The sequence below is a fragment of the Psittacula echo genome (genome assembly GCF_963264785.1).
Source record: "Psittacula echo genome assembly, chromosome: 1".
Classification (NCBI taxonomy): domain Eukaryota; kingdom Metazoa; phylum Chordata; class Aves; order Psittaciformes; family Psittacidae; genus Psittacula; species Psittacula echo.
The window spans coordinates 40,397,332-40,415,107 of NC_137735.1; the positions used below are offsets into that span (position 1 = coordinate 40,397,332).

A 17,776-nucleotide genomic window follows, 5' to 3' on the forward strand; every position below is an offset into this window, starting at 1 on the left:
GTACGATAGCTGTGATATAAATTTTTATAGGATAAAATCAACAGAGTTATGAGGTCATACTGAAGTGGTACTAAGAGAATCTTTATACCACACCATTATTTATTCTGCAAATTCCAAGTATGTGTTACAGAAGGACTGTCAGGAATGTTTTGAAGATTTAAAACCTGACTTTATTTCCAGCTCTCTTGCCTATGAAGCCAAATGTTTTAGTTATCAAATGTTCAGCTATGTAAGGCTCACAGGGAGCTGTAAAAACCTGTCATATTGGTTGTGTAAAGCTTTTCTACAGTACAAGTCTCAGGACTTTGCAGTCCATTATCTGAAACTGTGCCAGGGTTAGCAGCAAGTGCTATTTCCCACAGGAAAAGTGAATTTTCCCTCCTTCCCGTGTTACAAAGCCTGCATGACAGTAGTGTATAAAATCCTGATACTTTTACAGTCAGAAATACCGTTTGGCCAGTGTTAAATTTTGTTCACCTAGAACACGTATTTATGATACCTGTCAACAGCCTTACAACATTCTGTTTTTTGTTTAAAAATGTATATTTCACCTTTCAAAATATTATAACCACCGCTTTGGTCTTCCCTTGTTCCGGGGGTTCTCTCATGTCTCAGCACATGATTAAAGCATGAATCTATGATTTTTTCAAACCACGTCCTTTCTCCAAAAGATCTCAGGCACCGCAGATTACAAGAAGGGGGGAGGAGGAAGGCAGCTTTTTTTCTCTTGACTCATGGATGTCAGTTTGTAGAAAAATAGCATCAGGAGTCCTCCCTAAAGCAGCTGCCCAGGTCCCTTGCACTGTAGTACTACTCATGTGGGTCTCTCGGCTAACACAAAGCACTGATCAATGCTTCAGTTTCCCTATTACAACACTGTTAAACAAGTTAATAAAAATACTGTTATCTGTCTACTCTCATTACATCCCCTTTGTTTACATTATGGGATGCTGTATCTGTGGGAAATATAAAGAAAAAACAAGCAAATGCAAAATGTAGACAAAGCCTTTAAATGCTACTGGGAACACTGGCATTTACCTTGCAGTCACTCTTTACAGGTGGCATAGGCTACAAAAGTGAACTGCATCAGCTGAGATATTGACCTCTATGCTCTAAATCAATACCTCTAAAACAAGCAAGCTGGTGTCTAAATGCATAACAAGTAGCTGTCGAAGACCTATATATACAACTGCAATTGTAGGGAGCTTTAGAATATCTGGTGTCGTGAATTGTCATTGTCCTTCCAGAGCAACTGTAGCCTCTACTCAGCTAGCATTCACAGCAAAATAAACTGTTTTGATCAAGAAACACAAGCAAAACTGAGGGAAAAAAATCCCCATGAGCAGCGGTGTGGTCACACTGACACTGGTAGAAGCTGCTGTGACACTTCTTGGACTCTAACAAGTGTTAATACAGAGGTCTCCATTGAAAATATCAGAACTAGCATCATTCAATTATCTTGGCATCATCTTCTTGCTACTTTTCCCTTTGTGCTTTGACAAAGGAAAAAATGCCCGAACAGAACTCAGCACATCTCTCTGCGCAGTTATCCACTGTCAAACCCCGCTGTTTGCAGAAGAGATTAAGGAAGGGAGAGAGAGTGTTGTTCAGCAAAAAAACTGCTCCAAACTGACTTTATACAAAGAGTTATAATGAAAAGGACATTTTCCAAGCATTGGGACTGTTCGTCCCTGTCAGGCACAACATATATAAGCTTCTATGCAGCTGTAACTCCCTTCTGATGAAGGAGGATTTCTCATAAAGGAGGACAGGCAAGGCTTTTTTCTGAGCCAGCCTTTGGAAGTGTTTGCAACTGCTATGCTCCATTTTAATTTCGTATGGCTGGAGAAGGAGGTGGCTAAGAAATAAGCACAGTCACACTGAGTGTGAGCAAACATCTACTCAGTTCAGCATCTGCGTCCCTCAACGTTGGTCTCAAAGAGTGCAAAACACTCTTTGCTGGGTGGAAAGCCAGATATGAAGTGTGCAGTCTGAAAGCAGGTGGGGAAGGAGAAAGTCCTGTATCTGTGCTGTCAGCACTGCTTTTCTTCTGGCTGAAAAGGCAAAAAGCCACCAGCAGCTCTGGTGTGATTAAGAGTGTTTGTGTTTTGCAGCTCTCCTAACAACTGGAGATCTCTTGAGGAGGCTTGGCACGCTTTGCAGCCTGAACTAGCTCATGCTTCTCTCTGGGGAGAAAGAAGTGGAGCAAGATTCTATTCCCTTGGCCATTTTTCATCTAAAATGCAATTTGAGTTATTGAAATTAAGTTAATTATGTTTACCAAGTAATAGCCTAAAGCACTTTGAAGGACTATTATAGTGAAAAAGTACAGTTGCAGCAAGGTGTTCAGAACCATTCCAGTCCGTGCTTGTTTTCCAGTCACTCATACATGAGAAAACTGCATCTTGATCTTGTTTCACTGAATTTTCTGATTCAAGAAGGCTATTTTGGAAAATGAAGTGTGGGAAATAGAGAAACAAGGGTCTGCTGGATGTTAGGTCCAGGCTAGCTCTATCTGCTAACCATTCATATGTGAGCAGAAAGCATAAGTAAAGTTCTGTATTTCAAAACAAATTTCTTGTAAAATCCTGCTTCTATTTAACAATTGTCATATATTGGAAAACTGTAGTACATGTTATGCCAAACAAACTCCTTCCATGAATTACATATACATAGCACAGAGTCAGCTACCACTCATGTGAAACCCAAGTACTGAGTCCAATCATAAGTAAAAAGTCTGGTAATTTTTCTAGAGACCATCAGTGTCATAGTTATGTTATGCAGCTAACTCAGCCCTTGAATGGCTCTGAAGGAAAGCTGTGATCCCAGCTGAAAAGGAAAACACAGCACATGTCTGCTGACCAAATTATTAAAATTATATCCCTTAGGAGAGAAGATATTTTTGGTTTACAGTGTGCGTGTATACCTAAGCCAAATTCTCAACAGCTGTTAAAGGATATAGGAGACTATAATGTAGCATTCAGTACCTTTATTAGACTAAGACAGATGTAGTTAAGTTTACAATACAGGTAACTGTTTCTTTCCTGTAAAAACAAACAGAAAAAGATACCTACCTATCTACAGGTATTATGTAAAAATTAACAGACAATAACTACTTTTAACAGCAACTTATACTCATAAAAGGCAACCTCAAGTATGTGACGAGTTCAGTTATAAAAGTTACAGTGCGTATACCCGCAGAAAACAGCTCCTGTGAGGCAGGAGTCGGGAGAAGATAAGATCACTTGATAAAACAGAGGGTTTCAGAACAGTCATCTGCTTTCCATGCCACTACTCAGTTCAGCTATTATAAAAACAAAGAGGAGGGTAAAGGGAACGTATCCTATGCTGATGACCAGTTCAAACTTGCCTGTGCTCCTAAAAGCCATGGTCATCACTGTCTAGAAGAGGCTGTCATCCTGCATACTCAAAGTTACGGTTTTTATTTATGCATCTACTCTTTTTCTCAGTCAACTTCTATCCAAGAACTATGTCGCAATAAGATCTTGAAGAATGTACGGCTTTGGTGCACTGTTTTTAAATTTGTTTGAAACCAGACAGGCTTCATCTAATCAATTATCTATCTCTAGCATACCTCTTTCAGTTCTTCTTTGTATTCAGCCTTGATTAATGCTGAAGATATAACTATTAAAGGAAAAAAATCAGTGTGTGTTTGTATTTGTAAGAACCAAAGGTAGGTAGGTACATCCTGGCTATAAAACAAGACCAGAATGTATATTACTAAGGAGAAGGAAAATCTCTGGACTTCTGAAAATGTTTAAAGGCAGAAATTAAAACACACTCAAAAGCCCCTGCCCCTGTAAGAAACAATAAACACCTTAACATGATGTTTAATTGAATAGGATGTTGAAAATTAAAAACATATTGAAAATGGATCAGAATAATTCAATAGTCTTAGATATATTTTTATTATAGCAACACATACACCACGAGGGAATCTGGATTCCTATATGGAATAAAGACATTATGCCTAACTGGCTTAACAAACTCCTTCAATAATCTTGAACTACTTGTTTTCACAAGAGCAAAGAGAAGTACTAGCTATCCCAGCTTTCTACTATGTACTACTCCACAACTGTGGTAGACAGCCCTGCACAAAAAAAAGCTGTATTTCAATCAGCTGAATAGGCACGAAGGATTGCCACCTTTATGAAAGCAATTCATTGGAAAAGAGCTTTCCCATCATTGAAAAATGAAAGGACTGTGAAGAAGCAACTTTTCTTGCAGAGTCAACTCAATTCATGGCAGGTAATAAATCAAAAGAAAACTATGTAAAGAAAAGGAAAAGTTTCTTTTTCTACAAGTAGTGTGTTAACATTCCAAATATACCTTTGTTGCTAAAATCATCAATCAGCACGATTTCTGCCAAGTATTTCCTGGGTGTTCTTTTAATGACACTGTGGACTGTCCTCATGAGTGTAGACCATCCTTCATTGTGGAAGACAATGACAACGCTGGAGGTGAGGAGGTTATCATCATAATGCCAGTATTTGCATCTGTAAAAAGATTTGATTTCATGAGTTTTGACATTGTGATTTACAGAACTGCTTAACAGCTCTTCAGTGAAGATTTCATTTGGACAAAGATGAAGAGAAACAGGATATAGCAGGCAATGAGGCTTAAATGCATCAAAGAGGTATGAGGCCTAAAGAGCAACTTGCTTCCAGCCAGTGAGCCTTTTTCCCCTCTTGAAAGAGGCAGGATGGAGCTGGCGAACAACAACACCTGCCTCAACAGCTACATACTTCCTGTAGGTGACTGGCATTGCACGGACCACATGGAAACATCCCCACCACCACCACCCTGTGCGGCCAGTAGAGAACTGTGGAAGGAAAGCCCCAGTCTGCAGCTGCCAAGATGAGGGCTGTCTTCAAAACATGAGATACCATGCTTTAGGATGGACTGTGCATTTGGATCACCTACTGCTTAACAGAGAAGATAACATGCTGCTTTTTCCTAAGCATCCTAAAATGAGTGTTACCCAATAGGAGGATTGTCTATAAACTATTTCTGTTGGCTTTATAGAGCCCACATGCAGAATCAGCAAAATTAGCAAAGTTAAAAACATTGTCATGGCAAGGAAAAATCATTAATTTTTACCCTTTCACAATAAAATAGATTTAAACATAGTAAGTAAACTTGCCGGAAGTACAGCAGCGACACATGAAATGCTCATGTCAGCTACGCCGCAAAAAGCTCTCTCCATCTGCAAAAACTGCCAGAAAAACATAGTTTCTTGTGGGAGAAATGTAATCCCATGGCAGAAAAGACGTGATCTTTACTATTTATTATTCATGGTTAAACTTTATAGTATAAGAAATGCAACTTAAAAAACCCCAACCTTACCAAACCCCCTACCTTTGGTTCCCTACGTCAAAATGCAGAGTCACATGTTTACTAGACATAAGAAGATAACAACTTTGGCCATATTTGTGTAATCGTACTTTTTATTTTTATAAACAGATAAAAATAATAATAATAATTCTAAAAAAAGTAATAGACTGGCAAGGAAAAATTTCAAACTTGGCCGAATTTCAATGGTGTCCTTCACTGAAAGAAAAGAGAAGGAAAAAAAAAGCCCATAAAAAGAGAGGTGAGAAACCAAACAAAAATAGTGCAGAAAACTCAAAGGAATAAAGTGAGAAACTGAACACTGCCAAATTTTATAGAAAGAGGCCAAGAATTTATAGATAATTTAAAAATGCAATGCCTATATAAAATCTGACAATAAATGCTATCAAATTTGTTACCACAAATTTTGATCAAACTAAACAGTTTCTAACTCATCAAATGCATGAATGGACATTCAAATAACAGGTTCAATCAACCATGCATCTGGCTATAATATACATGTTTCCAGCAGCCAGATCACAATTGCTTCAATTGAATGTGAAAGACTAACCAGTATCAGAAGGAAAGAGTAACATAGGAAATGTAGCTATTGCCTATGTTCATTCCTACTAAATCTTTTCAATTTCAGCATCAGTACTGGTGTGTTCCAGCTTGGAGTGCCATGAAAATCACTTCTTCATCCATTCAAAACATGATGAATTTCAACTTCACTGCAGACCTGGGCTCAGGTCTTTTTTCCTGAGGGATTACAGGATTGTTTAGAAACAAGCAATATAAGTGATTCAGTATACACTTTCCAATATTCATTAATCACATTTATCAACAATGCATTTAATTTACAATGGTAATGTTAATTTCCTCAACTGCATCCCTAAATGAGACTGTCACAGTCTTCCTAATTACAACCAGTCCCAATATTTCCTTACCTGGAATTTTCCCTACCTTATCACTAGCCTCTTTCCTACCTATGATAATAGAATTCCTATCACCAAACCCAGAGACATAGAAGCTTTGATTTCAATGGGCAAAAGGCTTCCTCTTTTAATCTTTCAGAAAGTAAACTCTACTAGAGAGAATCTGAATTTTCAATACTTTCTTGTACTAAGAAAATATTCTTGACAAATGAAACATTTTAAAGTTACGGGTGCATAGACTTCCATAGTTATATTTCTCTATAGACAATAAAAACCTTAAATGCACAGAAACATTGCCATGTTTGAAAAGAAATTATCTTAATCATCAGAAATCACCAGAACTGCTGAAACTAAATTAAATTAAATGTGGAAAGTACAGATCTATAGGAGTGCTTCACTTATTGCCAGGGAACAGTAATATATATTTCACACCGCTCCCCCTCCAAAAAAAACCCCAAACAACTAAGTGGTAGAAACATACTATTAATTTCAGTTCTCTGGGAAAATAAAATTACAGAATCAAAATAGTCTATAACTAAGTCCAATATAATAAAGTATTTCTTCTCTTAGGCATGCTGTAAGCAGCCTCTGAAACAGCACGATCTCTGCAAGCACAGTTTGCTGAGTAAAATCCTCCAGTTCAATTGTTTTCATGTCTGAAGTAGTCAAGTTAATCATATTTATAAGCCAATAATATACAAGTGCTAGACTGACTGTTTAAAATGCACAGTTCAGGCCACCGATGCCTGTCTTCCACAGATCCCTCTCAAAAGATTTCAGCTGATTACAGATTGCAGTACTTCCATCTGCGGCACAAGCATTTAAGGCGTTGACAATTTAGCCATCTGCAGAGATAAAATGGATATGCTACCTAGGTGCGCTAAGTCGGCTGTGTCAAAGAGAGGTTTTCCATTATATGTTTAATAACAGACTAGTAACTGTGTTGCCTTACACATATATTCACCTGGATTAATTTTGGTGATACAGTTATGTTAAAATGCAGGAAAATGGGGTGTTAAATATTCAAAGTCAGCATGCCAGCTGAACTCCATTCAAGAGCTCCAGGTAAAAAGTAGTGGAAATTAACAGTACCTTTTGCCTCAAAGGAGAAGCTTGGATCTGGTGCAGGTTGCACTCTGCTGCTGACCTGTAACTTCAGTGGTTTAGCTAGGAAATCATCTTGCTCTCCAATTAAAAAGGCAGCAACTACATTTCAGACTGCCTTCAACAACAGAAACAAAGCAAACACTGCAAGAAACCTCAAAGCTTTTGGTTGCTTATTTCTTCCACTTTCTGCAGTGTAGTTTAGTCATATTTACAAACAAAAGAGTGAAGAGCATAAAAATGAAAGACAGTAAGTAATTTTAAAAAGCCAAACCTCTTACAAAAGCCTGAACTGAATAACCCATCTGTGTGCAATTTATAAGCATTTTTTGATCTGTATTTAATACATTTTAAAAACATAAAACCAGAGGTCTAGACAGGCTTTTTGCTACATATCCAACTTAATCTCCTCAAATCTGTCAGCACATTTTACTTTTTAAACTTGAAAAATCATGTGTTGCTAAATGTGCCATTTGCAAGCCATAAAAGCACTACATTTATACCTGCAGTAAGATCATACTTTTAGGCTTTTTCCAAAGGCTTTATTTCACTTATTGGACAGTTAACAGGCCGACTCACCAAGCCCATAAGCTCTAACAGACTGCAGCAACTCGTATGCACAACGTTGCCTCTCATCCTGCATTGAGAAGCAGAGGTCTGAGACACTGTAGTTGCTTTAGATATGTGCAATGAATAAATATTTTAATCTCTGCAGCATTTTTTTCCAAAGAAATATGAATGTTGCTCAGGTGTTTCAGCGACAAAAATCGGGAGCCTCCGCTACCGTTTCCTTCACATCCACAGAGACGAAGCAGGGAAGAGCCTTTCAGTGGAGCAGCACTGACATCCAGTGGTTGGCAAACCAAATACCAAGAGATCGTAAAAGCGTTTTCCTTGTATTTAAAGCCGAATTTTACAGTACCAGCTTCCTTGTATATTTTATCACCAGAAGAGGAAAATAAAAAGCCTCGACTTCCAGCCTCATGCTTCAGTTTTAAAAACTAGGGTCAAGTAGGTATGGATATCCGGGAAAAAGCTGCAAGCTACTGAAAACTGGCATGAGCAGGTTCAAAGTACAAAAGGGTTTGTGATAAAAAGGATTTAAATATGTTTCAGCCTCTAGCTTCCTCCCCTGGGTACTGTGCTGCCCACATACGTGTGCCCGCAGCACAGTGTTCTATCAGATGTAGTCTGCAGGCCAGCTGTGGTGATATGTTCTGAACCAAACTGATAAACAAACTCACTTATAAAAATGTACCTTGAATTCTTATGTTATAGCTGAGAGAGCAGCACACTGCAGCAGGTGTGCAGGAACGACAGAGTAGAATCCTTAAGCTAGTCTTGCCTCTAGACACTTCACATCACTTTTCCTGACCCCTGTAAAGAGTTACTGTACAGGGCAAGAGGAAGCAGGTGTGCACATTATTTGTGAAGTGCTGGCAACACCTTCCCAGGGCAGAGCTGCTTTGCCTCCCTCGTGAGGGAGCTCATGGGTGAAAGGAAGCAACATCTTGAGATCAGTCCTTGAATAAAAACTTCATGTCCTCAAATCAGCACTGGTATCACTGAACAAAGAAATGGACTGACTCATCACTGGAGCGAGAAGAAACCTCATCACTGAAGCAAGAGGATACTGTAGTGATTTAATGGAGAAACAGGGTGAGTAATATTTCTTCTCACTATTAGCCTGTATACTTAAGATGTGAATTAGTCCTACTTCCTCTCCACCCCTGGGAGGGAACAGCACTGTTGGAGACTGTGTCACGCCAACGTCCCTGTCCCTTATTTACAAAGTTATGCACCAGCCACAGCAGGTGAGGACCCCTTTTGTAGGGACCCCTCTACACAAGAAGCTGGACATCTGAGCTGGAGCCCTCCTTGGCTTGAGGGAACTTCTGTTCTTACAGCTCTGTACTCTATTAGCTTGCTCTTACTGATGTCCAAGGGCCCCACAAATGTGATCACAGGTTCATTCTCCAAGGACTGGATGACCCTACAGCCTCTCTGTTAGCAACCACTAACAGTTGTTAATGGGGAGGCTGTAGGGTTGCACATATATGCTCAAATTTTCTCAAGGTAACAAAAGCACAGCCTCGAGGCTGCTTTTCCTGGAAGAGTAATCCAGTCATCAAGCAAAAAAGCAAGAAGTGAACCTCGACAGCAATTTGAGGGTGAGCCCCAGTCAGATAGATACTTAGAGGGCAGTCTGAGATCTTGAGCCAACAAAAGTGCTTCCCATGTCATCCTGAATTCCTACCTTTCCTAGTATACCAGCACCTAAGATGGGAGAAAAGTAATACATATAGCAGCTGCAACCAGCTCTATAACCTGATGTGACCTTCATCAAGTCAACCTGTGAATTAAGTTTAGTTAGCTGAATTCTTTAACCGAGTTGTTCTGACTAGGTGGTCTTGCTTAGCATGAGTAGTTGCTTAGCATGGGTACTTGAAGTTGCTGGAGCCTTAGGCCACAACTACTTCTGCTTAGTTATGTAAATGAAAGTCTTGAGGCCAATGCAAAATAGAAGATAAAGCAGATACATCCTTAGTAAGGAGCAACAACTGGAGAGAAAAGAAGGAATTTACCACCGCAAAACCCAGTGGCAGACAAGGAGAGCCCGGACTAAAACCAAGAGGCACGTGCAAGGCCCATGAACGATGTGAGCTGGCCAGGTGCACAGAATGTAAGGGTATAAAACTCCAGGAATTTCTCTGTTCTGGGTCCCTCGCTGAAGGCACCAGCTCAAGCTGTGCCTATTCCTGCACCAGTCAATCATTATGTTATTTTCTAAGAATATGACATCTGAGACTCTGCTGTGGGAAACAAATTTTCTTTAACACACTATCAGACTAGCACTGTCACTTACCAAAGGCACACCACCCCCCTCTCCGTATTTTAAAGCACTGTACCTCCGTGCTGAAACCAAAATGTAGTAGCACGGATTGCTCTGGGGTAGCAGGCAGATGATACTGCATTCCTGTAGCAGCTCTAGCAGCCAACTCCTAAGAAGCTCGAGCCAGTCATTTCAAGCTGAGAGCCCTGAATCAGTACAAAGCTGAAGGTCTTAAATTAGCATTTATCCTGAAATTGTAACTAACATTAAATGAAATCTCTCTTCTCCATTAGTATAAAACTGTTCACAATTTTAATTAGTATTTTATTTCATGTTTAAAATGGTATGAGATTCATAGTGATATCAATTAGCACCTATTGGTAATTGCTTTATAATGTATGTGTTTTTCTCACCCTTTGAGAGGGTCTAGCAGTAGCAGAGCCTCAGAATAAGTTGGGAGCTCTGTTTTCATTTGCAGCTCCCTTTTCTGGTAAGCTCTGTCAAAGAGACAGTTATTCAGCAGACATCACGCTGTTTATATCCTTTAATACTGAATTCAGGGCTGCTTTTTATTTTAAATCATTAATTTATTATGACTACTGCAGCAAACTGCATCTACCCCCTAGGAAGATGGATGATTGGTTCTTTCACAAGACACCAACAGTGTGCTCATCTACATGGCTGGCATACATGAAGGTTCTGGCTGAGACCGGCTGCTTCATGTCTGCAAGTTAGAGGGATCATTGCCCAAGTCTAGAGTAGAAAGAAACAGATTACAGAACTGGGCATTTCTTTGTTGAGATATAACCAAGTGAATTAAATGTTAATACTAGGTTTGTTACCTATGAAGCCTTACAGGGTATTTTTATGCACCATCAATATCAATATAAAGTTATAGTAATCAGCTTACAAAACAGGGGTTCTGGAAGAGAAGTGCACTGACAATCCAAAGACAGCTTGATCAGCCGAGTAATTTATATATTTTTGCCCTTCAGCAAACAGCAGCAAAACCTCTACTACACACAACCTAGCAGCTTAAACCTATGCTGAAACATAGTATTCAGCTGTTTTTACATTAGCTACAAGCATTGTCTATTTCCAGTCCTGAAGCAGCCTGCAGTACATTTTGTTATTAATGCACCTGGAAGCACAAGCTACATCTCCTGTCATACATCCGAAAGTGCCATAATCCAAATTCAGGGCAAGGTTTATACAGAGATCCAAACATTAGGGCTGATGGGAAAGTTAAAGGAATAGGCTTTGCATTTCCAGTTTTAATCACGGAATTCTTGCCCATGGTATCACTTGCGCAACACTGACAAAGTTGAAGCAATAAGCACCACAGGGCAGGAGAGCTGGGGCAGCTTCCTTAGGGGAGAGGAAACCTCATTCTAGAGAGATGGAGTCAAAGCCCTCTTCTCTCCTGCTTTGGTTTAAAGTGGTGCAGTACCTCCCAGCGCATCTCCAGCCCTTCTGCAGCACCGTGACACACCAGGCACATCTGCAGGGAGGAGATCGTGCAAGTGGATCGCTTGTCACCAATGTAGGACACTGCTGTGAGCTAGCTGCATGACATCAGCTTGCTGTGATGCACTCCCTCTCCCTTCTGAAGGGGCTAGCGCAGTGTTCTCAGAGAACGCTGGTAAAAGCAAACACATCAAGCCACAACTAGTTCCCACCTCAATGGAGAAATTATGAGAATTGCCAAATGCAGCAGACTGTAGCTTATGTAAAGCTCAAAAGAGTCCACTTTGTGCATAATTTTACATTTATCAAACACTGTCTGGTTTTATCCAATATTGTAAATTAGAGGCTAGAAGGAGGCTTAGGGCAATGGGCTCAGTCCCACAGAAATGCTTTCTTTCCACCATGCCTTGCTCATCAGATATTAAACCTTGAATATTCTGCCTATGCTCAGCTGGTCTGAATTATAACTTACATCATGTAAGTTTATTTAAATGCTTTCTCACTCTAAGTTCTGGTTAACAGGAACGAAACAGAGCACTTGTAAGTTCATTTGATTTTGTTTCACATTCAGATTACAACTCGTTTAACAGAATGCTTCCTCCATTTGCCCCAAAATTTCTATGATGCAAGACAGCACATGGAGGGTTACATGAGCCATGGCAGGAAACATCTCAGGCTTTTCTCCGCCTTTTACTACCAAGTCAAGGTTTAAGGCAGAATTTAAACCTACTCCAGGTGCTGCAATATACATTTCTATTGAGTAAGAGGTCCTGGTCAGAGCTTGATCCTCTCACTTCAGATGTGCACACACAGAGGTAAAAAAATACAACTACAGTTAATACACGTGGTGTCTCTTTCAACTTCCTTGTACTTTCTGGGTGAATCATTTCTTTGTTGAAACTTATAATTTGAAATGCTAGCAGCCAAAGCTGAAAAGACACAGGATCCATCTTCACTGTAGTTTTCACTGCTGGGACCTGAAACATTAACCGAAAATGCTTGGTTTTGCTTTAAGGCCAATGCCTGGAATTCAAATCCTTCCTGACCACAAGGAGACGCTCTGACAATATGTGGCTAATTATATTTTAAACACCCTTTTTTCCTCCAGGAGTCTTGCCAGCAGTCAGGTAGCTGATAACCTGCAGTGGAAAGCCAGCTTTCCTGATTTAGTGTGACCACTATAATTCACCCGATTCTCAAGCCCAGCTCTCACTGAGGCACACAAAGATTTATGTGCGTACCATAAAATTAGTTTTCTTGGTTACAGAAGAGTTCCAGTGTATTATGTGGCACTTATATAAAAGGTTTTCCCAAGGTACCTTGTGAAATGAAACCAAGTCCCTAATGCTCCATTGCCAGTGACATAGATACCAACAGTAATTACTGAAATATTCTTCATACACCAGTATCAAATATGTAATTTGCACAGTGCTATAATTAAGGAACTAATGACATTCCTGAAGAAAGCAGGGCCTACTCCAGAGCTTTGCTATTCAACCTCCTTAGCTATGACAAGATTGACTGGACAACTAACTACTTACTGTAAGAGAACATATCAAATTCATGTTATTTGCCCATTGTAAAAAGACCATCCATTTTTAATGAGCAGCCAAGATTTATCTGCCTTATTTCATACCCTGAGTAATTGCATGCGACTAGAGATTTCAGTATTTTTTCAAATCAAGTCCAGCACCAGAAATTTTCTTTATAACTTGATTTTTTTTATAGCATTCAGACTGACTAAAGGGTTCAAGCTGTCACCATCAAGCTACAATAGCAGAATATCTTTAGTAACATCTCTCTGCTTTACTAATACACAGCTTTGCATGTGTGTATTCTTGGAAGTCTTTATTTTTGTCAAGAATTCCCTCACTGCTTCTACTAAAATTAATAAATATTAATAATAATAATAATAATAATAATAAAAAAAAGGCCCTTCAAAACTACAATTTTTAAAACCAGCCAATTCTTATTTCCTTGCAACTTATTTTATCAGATGCCATGAGCTGCATGAGCTCCAAAAATACATTTCTGTACACAAGGAGCATCATATTCAAGCAAGGAAGAGTTACTTTTTCAGATTTTTCAACAAAAGCTTGTTGCTTGTTTTTCTGTTTGAAGTAAAAAGGTGACCTACGGCAACAGATCCAATTATTCAAGGATGAATTTGTGTGGCCCAGGGGACACTCCCTGTAAAAGCAGTAATGTCATTAAAAAGAAAAAGTCAAACTAGATAATCCACGAAAGGAAAACACACTTAAAGATATTTATTTTGCCATGATCAGACTGACAGATGTGTGTGGGTGATACAGCTGAAATGTTGGCTCATGCTGGCGAGCAGACAGCAGCTCTCTATTGTCATACTGAAAACCAAAAAAATATCCAGTAAGAGTTTAATTTGCCTCATGCCATAAACATTCACAGAGTCAGGATGCTTCCGCTCCCAATCAAACTACTCAAAATGAAATTCCTCCAACATTTGTCAAAAGAAGCTGTCAAAAAAACCCTGTCTTAACTACAGTCACAAGACGAATACCGTCTGGGTCAGTAAGAATAACTCATAAGCAAGTCATCCATAGATTGGATAAAACCAGCATATCAAGCCTGAGCAAAGCACATTGAGCACCGAGCCCTTCTACAGCCAGCACAGTTAATTACCCTGGTATGAAATGTAATCAACAGTATGAACATCCCTGGCTGAAGGGGTGCAATGTAAGTTAGTTAATAGGACAAACAGGGAGTTTCACAGAGCATCACTTACAGTATACTTTAAGAGAATGCTTCTTGATTTAAACTTCAATAAAAAGTGCAGTAAGTGTGACACAAACCCAGCAAACTATATCAATGGAAATGGCAGATGTGGATTGAAATGTTTCATTAACTTCATAAAGGAAAACCTGCATTGCTTCTTAGTGTTTTTGAGATAAAAGAAAATACAAAGAGACTAGTGCAACTACGGTATTGTTGATACATAATATTTAGAAATACTGAATAGTGATTCTTTGGAACAACTCGCATTATTTTGGTCTTGCGTAACCAGGTGCAGTTCTTGAAATGAGCCATACACCAGACAGCATCTTATTAGAGCCTCACACTCGCAGTCATTAGTGGTTTTGTCCTTCAAGCAGTTTTCGCTCCCTTCTTGACTCTTTCATAGAGAAACTGTTATTTAAATGTTTCCCAAGAACTGCCATGATTTCAGGTGTCACAACTTGGCCATAGAGGGCTTGTTTTGAGAACAACCTCCCCAAAACACAGTAACAGTCCATTCCCACATGCAGTAAGTCAAACAGGCATGGCAGAAAACCCACTTGGCTGTACTAAGACCTTCTGATGGAGCTCCAATGCAAAAACAAAGAGTGGGGAAGGTAGATGCATGGATTGGCTACCTAGGAGGAGTACAGAAACATTGCTTAGCACATGCAGAGAGAATTAAAGCCAAAACTCTGGTAGAGTTGACATCTGTAAGACAGGAAGGGCTTGTAGGCAAAAGACTAAAGAAAACATGAATTTACAGCTGAATGAGATGCAACTTCGTGTCAAAGGACACAGAAAGGACTGAGCCACTCAACACCTGATTTCCCTGTCTTTCCTTGCAAGGTTTGCTGTCACACATCCTGCGTGTCTAGTGGCAAAGTCTGTGGAAGTGAAGGAATATCCACCATAGAAGGAAGGGTTGGTGAGGGACCATTTCACTGGACATATCACAGCAAATGGAATAAACAGAGCACAAATTCATTGGACTGGTTGGGCTGTACCAGAGGGTGCTGAGAGAGCTTGTGAGGTCACACTCTGCCAATTTTACAAGTTTCTGGTACTTGACTGCGAACAGAGGACTGTAAAAGACAAATGCCATGGCCACCTTCAAGGAGGATCCAGGGAATTATAGCCAGGCAGCTTAATCTTAGACCCTGGAAAGACGGCAGAGTCTATGCTACTGGAAGACATCTCCAAGTGGATGAAGAAGGTGACTTGGAATAGCCAACACGGTTTTACCATGGGCACATCCATCATCCTGACCGTGAAAAAATTTCCAACTCAAAATTAATACATTCTGCCCCCAACAAACCAGCTATTAACAACAGCCATTGGGAATAAAAAGCATAAGACTATGTCCTGCAAGGATCCATTTAGGATAGTGTCGTAAAAAGCAAACTGCAGTTTGACTCTGCCTCCTTAAAAGGAGGCCAACACACAATGGCAGCATGGGATTTGCATTAATATATTTTTCAACATACTGAGATTATTATACAACACTTGCTGCTCTGACAGTAGTGCAGCAGGACTTCCATGAGAATGCAGGAAAGAACATTATTCACTGATCTGACATGACAACCACAGACTTCAAGCAATTTGACTTCTAAGAGTGATAATCACTTCATGTGGGTCTCTTTAAACCTGTTGATTTGGAGGAGTAATTTTGCAGCAGGTCTCTTCAGTTAGGCTTTTACCCACAGCTCCAAATGCAACAGCCCCCTTGGCCACCACTGTGCCTGCTTTGTCCTGCCAATCTTTAGATATGCCATGGAAAGTAATAAAACAGACTGGAAGAAGCAGAAGAGAGGCCTGGCCCAAGGGCTCATTCAACATCTCATACCCTCAGTCATGGAGCTGAGAGGATATGGACATGGTTTATTTTCGTGTGTGTGTATGTGTGTGTGTGAGGTTCTGCTCTCTTCCCCCCCTGATGAAAAGAGGAAGAAAATAGTTGGATGTACCAAATTTCCAGGAAATACGGAGTGCGGGTGGGTGATGGGGAGGGGAGGAAGGGTAGGGGGAGAGAAGTAGAGCTTCAGTGCCTGGATGAGAAAACAGCATGTTTGAATTCATTAGTACCTTGTGAAACTTTTGGAACTGATTAACTTTATCCAGGAAAAAATTATAGCAGCCTTCCAATACCTAAAGGGGACCTACAGGAAATCTGGGAAGGGACCTTTTATAAGAGCAAGTAGTGATAGGACAAGAGGGAATGGCTTTAAAGTGAAAGAGGATAGGTATAAATTAACTATAATGAAGTTCCTTACTGTGAGAGTGATGAGACACTGAACAGATTGCCCAGAGAAGCTGTGGCTGCCCCATCCCTGGCAGTGTTCAAGGCCAGGTTGTACGGGGCTTGGAGCAACCTGGCCTAGTGGAAGGTGTCTTTGGACTGTCTGTGGCAGGGGGTTGGATCTAGATGATCTTTAAGGTCCCTTCAAACCCAAACCATTCTATCACTCCATGATTCTCCAAAACCGGAACCAGATGACCAGAGCTTAAATGTGCCAGGGATTTTTTAGTATGAAGATAAGGGGAAGCCATCAATACAACCACACAGAAGTACTGGCTGCCCAAGCAAGACTCAGACAGCACCTGCAACGTGTATGGAGAAATCAGAGAACCTGGCAGAACAGAAGATACAGGCAGGAAGCTTCTACTACCTCAGGGGACACAGTGAATATAAACTGTGCTCCAGACATTACTGTTTCAGGCATCACTAATTAGTGTTTCCACAGAGGGCAGTACATCAGAGAACCCACAAGAGAAGCAGCACAGTGAGTCCTCAGCACAATGTGGAGCTCATCTGAAGACAACTGTGTTGGAACCACACTCTAGTTGTGGCCACAACACACTGAAATTCTAATGCCAAAAGAGGTGGCCCAGCAACACCTCCTTTTGAAAAGGGGAACTATAAAGAAGTAAGTTCAGCTTATTGAAAAGATAAGCTAAGGGTAAAATGCCTTCAGGTTGCCTGGAGCTTTTTCAAAGATACCATATTAAGAAGCCGAGAGTTTTTCTCGTTAATCATAAAAAAAAAAGCCTCAACAGGAACTAGGGAAAGCCAGCATGATTAAAAAACAGATGCTTTTAGACAGACATTCTTTAAAAGCACAGGATGGCACCTAAAAAAGGAAAACCGAAATGAGCACTAATTTAGGAAAAACAGAATGTAAATAAGAAGAAAGGTTAAAAAGAAAAAAAAAAAGGTTGAGAAATAGCTTTCTGGAGTATAAAAGCTGCTATTGAAATACTTTTTTTTTTTTTTGAACACCACAAATAGGATGCCTGCCAGAAAGTCTGTTGGGCTGATAGACGATCAAAATGA

General features: G+C 40.0%; 1 protein-coding gene across 1 annotated transcript in view; it reads right to left on the reverse strand.

The window, feature by feature from the left end:
* The window catches only part of GALNT7 (polypeptide N-acetylgalactosaminyltransferase 7), a gene marked incomplete at both ends in the record, with an annotated part of 76,111 nt that overhangs the window by 17,078 nt on the left and 41,257 nt on the right, over positions 1-17,776 (reverse strand). Inside the window, one exon of the mRNA XM_080626023.1 lies at positions 4,351-4,517. Within this exon, the coding sequence (XP_080482149.1) occupies positions 4,351-4,517 (167 nt within the window). The remainder of the gene's footprint in view (positions 1-4,350; positions 4,518-17,776) is intronic.